Genomic DNA, 11,532 nt, shown 5'->3' on the forward strand with positions numbered 1-11,532 from the left:
ACAGCCCTGAGCTTCAATATACAGGCTGCCCAAAGTCACTCCAAACCCACTGACATCTCATAACTCATTACTGGACACTTCATTACACTCCAGAGAGAAGAAATCCAGATCCACCCACCAGAACACCGACACAAACTTCCCTAACCAGGAAACCTTGACAACCACCCATTCAACCCCACCCACAGTGAGGAAACTCCACAATAAAGAGAACTCCACAAACTGCCAGAATACAGAAAGGCCACCCCAAACACAGCAATAGAAACAAGATGAAGAGACAAAGGAATACCCAGAAGGTAAAGGAACAGGATAAATGCCCACCAAATCAAACAAAAGAGGAAGAGATAGGGAATCTACCTGATAAAGAATTCTGAACAATGATAGTGAAAATGATCCAAAATCTTGAAAACAAAATGGAATCACATATAAACAGCCTGGAGACAAGGACTGAGAAGAGGTAAGAAAGGTTTAACAAGGACCTAGAAGAAATAAAAGAGTCAATATATAATTAATAATGCAACAAGTGTGATCAAAAACACTCTGGAGGGAACAAATAGTAGAATAAGGGAGGCAGAAGGGAGGATTAATGAAGTAGAAGACAGAATGGTAGAAATAAATGAATCAGAGAGGAAAAAAGAAATACAAATTAAAAGAAATGAGGACAACATCAGAGACCTCTGGGACAATGTTAACCGCCCCAACATTCGAATCACAGAAGTCCCAGAAAAAGAAGACAAAAAGAAAGACCATGAGAAAATACTTGAGGAGATAATAGCTGAAAACTTCCCTAAAATGGGGAAGGAAATAATCACCCAAGTCCAAGAAACCCAGAGAGTCCCAAACAGGATAAACCCAAGATGAAACACCCCAAGACACATATTAATCAAATTAACAAAGATCAAACACAAAGAACAAATATTAAAAGCACCAAGGGAAAAACAACAAATAACACACAAGGGGATTCCCATAAGGATAACAGGTGATCTTTCAATAGAAACTCTTCAGGCCAGGAGGGAATGGCAGGACATACTTAAAGTGATGAAAGAAAATAACCTACAGCCCAGATTACTGTACCCAGCAAGGATCTCATTAAAATATTCAAACCTTTACAAACAAGCAAAAGCTGAGAGAATTCAGCACCACCAAACCAGCTCTCCAACAAATACTAAATGATCTTCTCTAGACAGGAAACAAAAGGGTGTATAAACTTAAACCAAAACAATGAAGTAAATGGCAATGGTATCATACTTATCAATAATTACCTTAAACGTAAATGAGTTGAATGCCCCAACCAAAAGACAAAGACTGGCTGAATGGATACAAAAACAAGACCCCTATATATGTTGTCTACAAGAGACCCACCTCAAAACAAGGGACACATACAGACTGAAAGTGAAGGGCTGGAAAAAGATATTCCATGCAAACAGAGACCAAAAGAAAGCAGGAGTAGCAATACTGGTATCAGATAAAATAGACTTTAAAATAAAGGTTGTGAAAAGAGACAAAGAAGGACACTACATCATGATCAAAGGATCAATCCAAGAAGATAAAACAATTATAAATATATATGCACCCAACATAGGAGCACCACAATATGTAAGACAAACGCTAACAAGTATGAAAGGGGAAATCAACAATAACACAATAATAGAGGGAGACTTTAATACCCCACTCACACCTATGGATAGATCAACTAAACAGGAAATTAACAAGGAAACACAAACTTTAAATGATACAATAGACCAGTTAGATCTAACTGATATCTATAGGACATTTCACCCCAAAACAATGAATTTCACCTTTTTCTCAAGTGCACACGGAACCTTCTCCAAGATAGACCACATCTGGGGCCATAAATCTAGCCTTGGTAAATTCAAAAACATTGAAATCATTCCAAGCATCTTTTCTGACCACAATGCATTAAGATTAGATCTCAATTACAGGAGAAAAACTATTAAAAATGCCAACCTATGGAGGGTGAACAACACATTGCTGAATAACCAACAAATCAAAGAAGAAATCAAAAAGAAATCAAAATATGCATAGAAATGAATGAAAATGAAAACATAACAACCTAAAACCTGTGGAACACTGTAAAAGCAGTTCTATGGGGAAGGTTCATAGCAATACAGGCATACCTCAAGAAACAAGAAAAAAACCAAATAAATAACCTAACTCTACCCCTAAAGCAACTAGAAAAGGAAGAAATGAAGAACCTCAGGGTTAGTAGAAGGAAAGAAATCTTAAAAATTAGGGCATAAATAAATGCAAAAGAAACAAAAGAGACCATAGCAAAAATCAACAAAGCCAAAACCTGTTTCTTAGAAAGGATAAATAAAACTGACAAACCATTAGCCAGAGTCATCAAGAAACAAAGGGAGAAAAATCAAATCAATAAAATTAGAAATGAAAATGGAGAGATCACAACAGACAACACAGAAATACAAAGGATCATAAGAGACTACTATCAGCAATTATATGCCAATAAAATGGGCAACTTGGAAGAAATGGACAAATTCTTAGAAAAGTACAACTTTCCAAAACTGGACCAGGAAGAAATAGAAAATCTTAACAGATCCATCAAAAGCATGGAAATTGAAACTGTAATCAGAAATCTTCCAGCAAACAAAAGCCCAGGTACAGACGGCTTTACAGTGGAATTCTACCAAAAATTTAGAGAAGAGCTAACACATATCCTACTCAAACTGTTCCAGAAAATTGCAGAGGAAGGTAAACTTCCAAACTCATTCTATGAGGCCACCATCACCCTAATACCAAAACCTGACAAAGATGCCATAGAAAAAGAAAACTAAAGGCCAATATCACTGATGAACATAGATGCAAAAATCCTTAACAAAATTCTAGCAATCAGAATCCAACAAAACATTAAAAAGATCATACACCATGACCAAGTGGGCTTTATCCAAGGGATGCAAGGATTCTTCAATATCCAAATCAGTCAATGTAATACACCATATTAACAAATTGAAAAATAAAAGCCATATGATTATCTCAATAGATGCAGAGAAAGCCTTTGACAAAATTCAACATCCATTTATGATAAAATCTCTCCAGAAAGCAGGAATAGAAGGAACATGCCTCAACATAATAAAAGCTATATATGACAAACCCACAGCAAACATTATCCTCAATGGTGAAAAATTGAAAGCATTTCCCCTAAAGTCAGAAACAAGACAAGGGTGCCCACTGTCACCACTACTATTCAACATAGTTTTGGAAGTTTTGGCCACAGCAATCAGAGCAGAAAAAGAAATAAAAGGAATCCAAATTGGAAAAGAAGAAGTAAAACTCTCACTGTTTGCAGATGACATGATCCTCTACATAGGAAACCCTAAAGACTCCACCAGAAAATTACTAATCAATGAATATAGTAAGTTGCAGGATATAAAATCAACACACAGAAATCCCTTGCATTCTTATACACTAATAATGAGAAAATAGAGAAATTTAGGAAACAATTCCATTCACCATTGCAATGAAAAGAATAAAATACTTAGGAATATATCTACCTAAAGAAACTAAAGACCTATATATAGAAAACTATAAAACACTGGTGAAAGAAATCAAAGAGGACACTAATAGATGGAGAAATATACCATGTTGATGGATTGGAAGAATCAACACAGTGAAAATGAGTATACTACCCAAAGCAATCTATAGATTCAATGCAATCCCTATCAAGCTACCAATGGTATTTTTCACAGAGCTAGAACAAATAATTTCAAAATTTGTATGGAAATAAAAAAAACCTCGAATAGCCAAAGCAATCTTGAGAAAGAATGGAACTGGAGGAATTAACCTGCCTGACTTCAGGCTCTACTACAAAGCCACAGTCATCAAGACAGTATGGTACTGGCACAAAGACAGAAATATAGATCAATGGAACAAAATACAAAGCCCAGAGATAAATCCATGCACCTATGGCCACCTTATCTTTGACAAAGGAGGCAAGAATATACAATGGAGAAAAGACAATCTCTTTAACAAGTGGTGCTGGGAAAACTGGTCGACCACTTGTAAAAGAATGAAAGTAGAACACTTTCAAAAAATAAACTCAAAATGGATTAAATATCTAAACATAAGATCAGAAACTATAAAACTCCTAGAGGAGAACATAGGCAAAACACTGTCCGACATAAATCACAGCAGGATCCTCTATGACCCACCTCCCAGAATAGTGGAAATAAAAGCAAAAACAAACAAATGGGACCTAATTAAAATTAAAAGCTTCTGCACAACAAAGGAAACTCTAAGCAAGGTGAAAAGACAGCCTTCAGAATGGGAGAAAATAATAACAAATGAAGCAACTGACAAAGAATTAATCTCAAAAAAATACAAGCAACTCCTGCAGTTCAATTTCAGAAAAAAAACAACCCAATCAAAAAATGGGCCACAGAACTAAACAGACATTTCTCCAAAGAAGACATACAGATGGCTAACAAACACATGAAAAGATGCTCAACACCACTCATTATCAGAGAAATGCAACTCAAAACCACAATAAGGTACCATTTCACGCCAGTCAGAATGGCTGGGATCCAAAAGTCTACAAACAATAAATGCTGGAGAGGGTGTGGAGAAAAGGGAACCCTCTTACACTGTTGGTGGGAATGCAAACTAGTACAGCCACTATGGAGAACTGTGTGGAGTTTCCTTAAAAAACTGGAAATAGATCTGCCATATGACCCAGCAATCCTACTGCTGGGCATACACAGCGAGGAAACCAGAATTGAAAGAGACACGTGTACCCCAATGTTCATCACAGCACTGTTTATAATAGCCAGGACATGGAAGAAACCTAGATGTCCATCAGAAGTCAAATGGATAAGAAAGCTGTGGTATGTATACACAATGGAGTATTACTTAGCCATTAAAAAGAATCCATTTGAATCAGTTCTAATGAGGTGGATGAAACTGGAGCCTATTATACAGTGTGAAGTAAGCCAGAAAGAAAAACACCAATACTGTATACTAACACATATATATGGAATCTAGAAAGATGGTAATGGTAACTCTGTATGTGAGACAGCAAAAGAGACACAGATGTATAGAACAGTCTTCTGGACTCTGTGGGAGAGGGCAAGGGTGGGATGATTTGGGAGAATGACATTGAAACATGTATAATATCATATGTGAAATGAATAGCCAGTCCAGTTTCGATGCATGATACATGATGCTCGGGGCTGGTGCACTGGGATGACCCAGAGGGATGGTACAGAGAGGGAGGAGGGAGGGGGGTTCGGGATGGGGAACACGTGTACACCCGTGGCGGATTCATGTTGATGTATGGCAAAACCAATACAATTTGTGAAGTAATTAGCCTCCAATTAAAATAAATAAACTTTAAAAAAAAATAATGCATGGCATATAATAAAGTAGGACTGCAAGAATAAGTATAAACATCATTAATTACATAAAACGTAACTTGGTTAACTTCATCTCTTGAAAGAAAAAGAATTTGTTTGGGTAAAAAAGAAAAAGCTTAGCTATGCAGAGAAACCTAAAACAAGGATGATTTGAGAGAATAGCATTGAAACATGTATATGATCACATGTGAAATAGATCGCCAGTCCACGTTTGATGCATGAGGCAAGGTGTTCAGGGCTGGTACATGGGGATGACCCTGACAGATGGGAAGGGAGGGAGGTGGGAGGCAGGGTCAGGATGGGGAACACATGTACACCCATGGCTGATTCATGTGAATGTATGGCAAAAACCATTTTTAAAAAAATGGAAATAAAGTCATGAGCAAAGAAATATACACTAAGCCAGTGGTTATCAAAGTGTGGCCTTTGCACCAGCAGAATCAATGTGTTAGTAATGTAAATTCTAGGGCAGATGTACTGAGAATCATAAACTGGTGGCAGGATCCAGCAATCTGAATTTCTGAGGTCATATGGCTTCCCTCATAGCTCAGTTGGTAAAGAATCCGCCTGCAATGCAGAAGACCCAGGTTCTGCAGCCGGAAGATCTGCTGGAGAACGGACAGGCTACCCATTCCAGTATTCTTGGGCTTCCCTTGTGGCTCAGCTGGTAAAGAATCCTCTTGTAAAGCGGGATACCTGGGTTCGATCCCTGGGTTGAAAAGATCCCCTGGAGACGGGAAAAGTTACCCACTCTAGTATTCTGGCCTGAAGATTTCCATGGACTATAGTCCATAGGGTTGCAAAGAGTCGGATACGACTGAGCAACTTTCACTTTCACTTTGAGGTGATGTGGATGCCCACTCAGGTTTGAGAATCATGGCTGTAAATGCTAAAAGACCATGTAAGTGGTAAACAGTACTATTAGACAAAATATAATTTGAGGCAAAAAGGGACTAAGAGAAATTCTATGTTGTTAAGTGTAAAATCCACCAAGATATACTCAAGTTATGAAATTTTACGTATTACTGAAAGATCTAAACTTAAAACTTTTAGAAATATAAGCAGAAATGAACAAAATCACCTTCCTAAAAAGAAGTCAATATTCCTCTCAAAGAAATGGGCAAATAAAATAGATTTTAAAATAAGGACATGGAATGTTCTAATTAAAAAATTTAAAACCTGGTATAACAAGGAACTGCACAGCTAATAAGCAAACTTTTTCTAAACTTTTCGGGGTAAACAGAAACTCAAATTTAAAATCAGAAAATATGAGTAATGAGTAAAAATAAAATCTCTATACTTCAAAACCTGGGGTATACAGCCAAAACAGTAACTGTGTTAAATTTCAGAACTGTTAAAGCTTTTGGAAGAAATAAAGAAGGGAATAAATAAACCAAGCATTCAACTCTAGAAGGAAGTACCAAAAACAAAAATAAAAAATGAACAAAGGATGTAAAAATAATTAAAGAGGACAGTACAAATAAAGTAGAAACATCTCCCTGATACAGACTTTTAATTAGTAAAGTTAAAAGTCTTATTTTTGAGTAACAAGACAGTAGACAAACCTCTGCCAAGGCTGATCACGAAAAAGGGTGAAGACTTGAACTTTAGGAACATATCAGGGGATGTAACTGACAAGATAGAGATTAAAACATGTAGATTATGTACAGCTCTGAGATTTAGGTGAAATGAGATTTCCTAGTGAAATGTCAACTCTCAAAAATGCACTCAAAAGAAGCGTTACAGGTTTTACTACTTTCTCAAAAATTGAAAAGGAAAACATTTTCCGAACTCCCAATGCTCACCCAAGGTCCCAGGTTCAAATAGTTTTGGGGGTAAATTCCACCAAACCTTCAAAGAACATGTTATTTTTCTAAGTTCAGAAAAACAGGAAAGCTTCCTAACTCATTCTTTAGACTAATATTAATTAATCTGGTATCAAAATTGAACTGAAATAGTACTTTCCTAAAATATAACAAAACTTATGGATCAAATTCACTTGAATATATAGAGGTAACAATAACAAGCATGACCAAGTAGAAACAGTAGTGGTTCAACATCAGAAAACCTATTAATATAATCTATTTCATTCATTCCTTTATTCAATGAACACTTCTAAACTGCCTACTATGTGCCACACATTTTCCTGGCTATAAGAAAAATAGACCACAGCAGTGAAAAAAAAAACACACACACACGAGTGCTTACCCCCAAGGATCTTATAAATTAGAGGGAGGAGAAAGAAAACAAAATAATTTCTGAGTGTTATCAATTCTGTTATAGTGGTGTAATAACAATAAAGTGTTAGTCCCTCAGTCGTGTCCCGCTCTTTGTGACGCCATGGACTGTAGCCCTCCAGGTTCCTCTGTCCATGGGATTCTCCAGGCAAGAATATTGTAGTCGGTAACCATTTCCTTCTCCAGAGGATCTTCCCGAACCAGGCACTGAACCCCTCTCTCCTGCATCTCCCGCGTTGCAGGCGGACTCTACTTTCCCTAGTGGCTCAGATGGTAAAAAGTCCGCCTGCAATGCACAAGACCCAGGTTCGATCCCTAGCTCAGGAAGATCCCCTGGAGAAGGAAATGGCTACCGACCATGGTATTCTCTAGGCAAGAATACTGGAGTGGGTTGCCAGTTCCTCCAGGGGATCTTCCTGAGCCATGGATTGAACCTGGGTCTCCTGCATTGCAGGCAGACTACCGTCTGAGCCGAAAACGGCAAGGGGAAAAAAAAAAAAAAGGCGGCTGGTGGGCGGGGTGGAAAAATGGCGGCCGGAAAAAAAAAAAAAAAGGCGGCTGGTGGGCGGGGTGGAAAAATGGCGGCCGGAAAAAAAAAAAAAAGGCGGCTGGTGGGCGGGGTGGAAAAATGGCGGCCGGAAAAAAAAAAAAAAAAAAAGGCGGCTGGTGGGCGGGGTGGAAAAAATGGCGGCCGGAAAAAAAAAAAAAAAAGGCGGCTGGTGGGCGGGGTGGAAAAATGGCGGCCGGAAAAAAAAAAAAAAGGCGGCTGGTGGGCGGGGTGGAAAAATGGCGGCCGGGGAAAAAAAAAAAAAGGCGGCTGGTGGGTGGGGTGGAAAAATGGCGGCCCGTATGCTGAAACAACATGGTGCAGAAGAGAAGTAAGAAGGCTGCAGTTGTGTACAGCAGGGCTCCGCAAACTGTGGTCCTCAGGACAAATACAGCCTGCTGCCAGCAGTCCACGGGGTCGCTAAGAGTCGGGCACGACTGAGCGACTTCACTTTCACTTTTCACTTTCATGCATTGGAGAAGGAAATGGCAACCCACTCCAGTGTTCTTGCCTGGAGAATCCCAGGGACGGGGGACCCTGGTGGGTTGCCATCTATGGAGTGGCACAGAGTTGGACACGACTGAAGCGACTTAGCAGCAGCAGCCAGGATTTGTTAATAAAATAACCCATACATTTACATATTTTCTATGCCACTTTCCATAAACAACAGCAAAGTTCAATAGCTGCAGCAGAAATCATAAGTCTCAAAAAGACAAAAAGATTTACCATCTCTTTACAGAAAGAGTTTGCATACACCATAGGGCCACGTGGATCCCGGTAGGTGGTCTAGATGTTTGTCTAAGTGCAATGGGGAGCCCTGGGGAGGGGTTTAGGCAGGAAAGTGGCACAGTCCAACTTCCATTTTACTTTTTGCCTGCACCCTCTGCTTGCAGGATCTTAGGTCCCTGACCAGGGATGGAACCCTGGACCTGGACAGTGGAAGTGGAGTCCTAACAACTAGACTACCAGGGAATTCTCCTAACTTACATTTTAAAAAGCTGTCTCTGACGTATTATAGTTTACTTTTGGAATAGGGTACTGAACCAGAAGAGGAAAATTTTTGGGGTTCCTGAAATGCTCCATATCTTGATCTAGGGGGATGGTTACATAAATATATATATAGTTGTATTTTTAAGATTTTTCTCTTTTACTGTGTACACAGTATACCGAATAGAAAAGTTTAAAAAGCACAAAAGCACACAATAAATCTAAGAGAACAGAGACACAGTGGGAGAAAATAACCTGAAATATACAGCAGGTAAAAATTTACTGCCTTTAGCAAAGAAATACTATAAATTAATTAGATTAAAGATATAATTAAAAACAATAGTATAAAATGGGGAAATGGGCACTCTACTAAATATGTTGCTGCTGCTAAGTGGCTTCAGTCGTGCCCGACTCTGTGCGACCCATAGACGGCAGCCCACCAGGCTCCCCCGTCCCTGGGATTCTCCAGGCAAGAACCCTGGAGTGGGTTGCCATTATCTTGTCCAATGCATGAAAGTGAAAAGTGAAAGTGAAGTCGCTCAGTCGTGTCCGACTCCTAGCGACCCCATGGACTGCAGCCTACCAGGCTCCTCCGTCCATGGGATTTTCCAGGCAAGAGTACTGGAGTGGGTTGCCATTGCCTTCTCCATTCCATATACCTACATACCTATAATTCTGCTCATTTCCATCTCTTATAAATAAAAATATATTTTAGAGCAGTGGCTGATGACTAAGGAGCCAGCATTATCAGGTTAACTTCCTTCTTATGAAACTGAACTTAGATTAGTTTTGTTCGTGGTAAGTAATAAACACAAAAATGAGAACTTCAAGCTTTTCCACAAAAATCACACATTCCAAAAACAGTATTTAGGTAACTGCTACAGTTAACGGTATACAAATGGCATTTCATTAAATGTAAACTAAGGAATAAATCACCGAACATCCTTTTTTGAATCAAAGTTTAAAAAGGCAAACCCCAAATTTTTACAACTTTTATGCCGAATTCAAATCTTTCCAACAACACAGAAAGTACTACTTCCATGACTGGAATGGGAATAGAACTAAAATGAATTTCACTCCGTCAAATGTATACCAACACATGAGGAACAATGACTGCAATGAGACTACGTTCGTCAGATTAAATTTAAACCACATGCAAGCCACTTGCCGAAATGGCCCCTTTTCACAATCAACCCAAGACACAAGCTGTGCAAATTTCATTAAGCGACCGTCTCCGTCACCCTGCAAAGCTTGTCTCTTACCACTCCCGGCTTATAATTAACAAGACCCAAACACCTTCGTTTCCTTTTCCATTAAAGTGAATTCCTAAAAACTATTTTTTAACCCCCCCGGCATTCCCTCCAATTACTTACGGTTAAATTCGTGCTCCTTTGGTTGCTTATTGTTTAGCCAGATATCTCCATACGGATCTTCGTTATTCCACAGGGGCAGGTAATGACTTTTTTCGCCTCTTAAAGGTCTCTCGGGGACCTCTCGGTGCGCACTATTTCTGAAGGGAGTTTCTAGAGAAACAGACTCCAGCAACTCCCCACAGAGAACGTTATCTATGCACAAGATTCCCTGGCCTATTCTTTTCTCGTTGTAAATGCACGAGACTCTGAAAATTCTCACTTCTATGCCAACTTTGAGGATATTTTTATATACGAGAGAATTCAGGCTGGGGTCCAGGTAGCACTTCTCTTGGTACACCCCGTCTGAGATTGTCACATCAAAGCAGTAAAGCGGAGGTTTAGGTTTCACGTCGCGTGGCTCAGCCTCTAACAGGTATCTCTGGACGGCCAAAACTGCAACAGGAACCACCTCCAATGGGGTGACCCACCGGCGAGGTGAATCTATTACTTGCTCAAAAACCTTTTGGATCCAGGACCGGCGCCCTAAGGCACCGACCCGTCGGACCACACCTCTTGGGACCGCAGCCCCATTTCTCTCAGGGTGCGGCATATCGACCCCAGCCTGGGATGGGTCAGCCTGAGGCTGACCCGACTCACCAGACATTGCTAGGTGACTGCGTACCCTCTTCACTTTCAAAAGCCAGCTTGCCGGGTCCGAAGCTAAAAGAATAAGAAACTGCGCGCTCGAGCCTTAAATGTTACTCGGCCCCAGGGGGCAGGTAAGGCTCCGCCCCGTCGCGAAGCTACAAAGACTTTACGCGTGTGTGCTTCGGCTCTCTGGCCCTGCCCCTCGCCAGGCGGGCTTCTGTATCCCAGAAACTATTATTAGGCAGTAACGCACTGTGGTGTTGGAGAAGACTCTTGAGAGTCCCTTGGACTGCAAGGAGATCCAACCAGTCCATTCTGAAGATCAGCCCTGGGATTTCTTTGCAGGGAATGATGCTGAAGCTGAAACTCCAGTACTT

At 39.9% G+C, this 11,532-nt stretch overlaps 1 protein-coding gene across 2 annotated transcripts in view; it reads right to left on the bottom strand.

Moving 5' to 3' along the window:
* Positions 1 to 11,235, bottom strand: part of RADX (RPA1 related single stranded DNA binding protein, X-linked) — a 99,866-nt gene extending 88,631 nt beyond the window's left edge. Inside the window, exon 1 of one of the 2 annotated variants that reach the window (XM_027534501.1) lies at positions 10,529 to 11,235. In XM_027534501.1, the coding sequence (XP_027390302.1) occupies positions 10,529 to 11,171 (643 nt within the window). In that variant the 5' untranslated portion in view covers positions 11,172 to 11,235. The remainder of the gene's footprint in view (positions 1 to 10,528) is intronic. The other variant, XM_027534502.1, reaches the window with a different exon arrangement.
* Positions 11,236 to 11,532: the final 297 nt, after the last annotated feature.

This window comes from Bos indicus x Bos taurus, chromosome X (assembly GCF_003369695.1).
Source record: "Bos indicus x Bos taurus breed Angus x Brahman F1 hybrid chromosome X, Bos_hybrid_MaternalHap_v2.0, whole genome shotgun sequence".
NCBI lineage: Eukaryota > Metazoa > Chordata > Mammalia > Artiodactyla > Bovidae > Bos > Bos indicus x Bos taurus.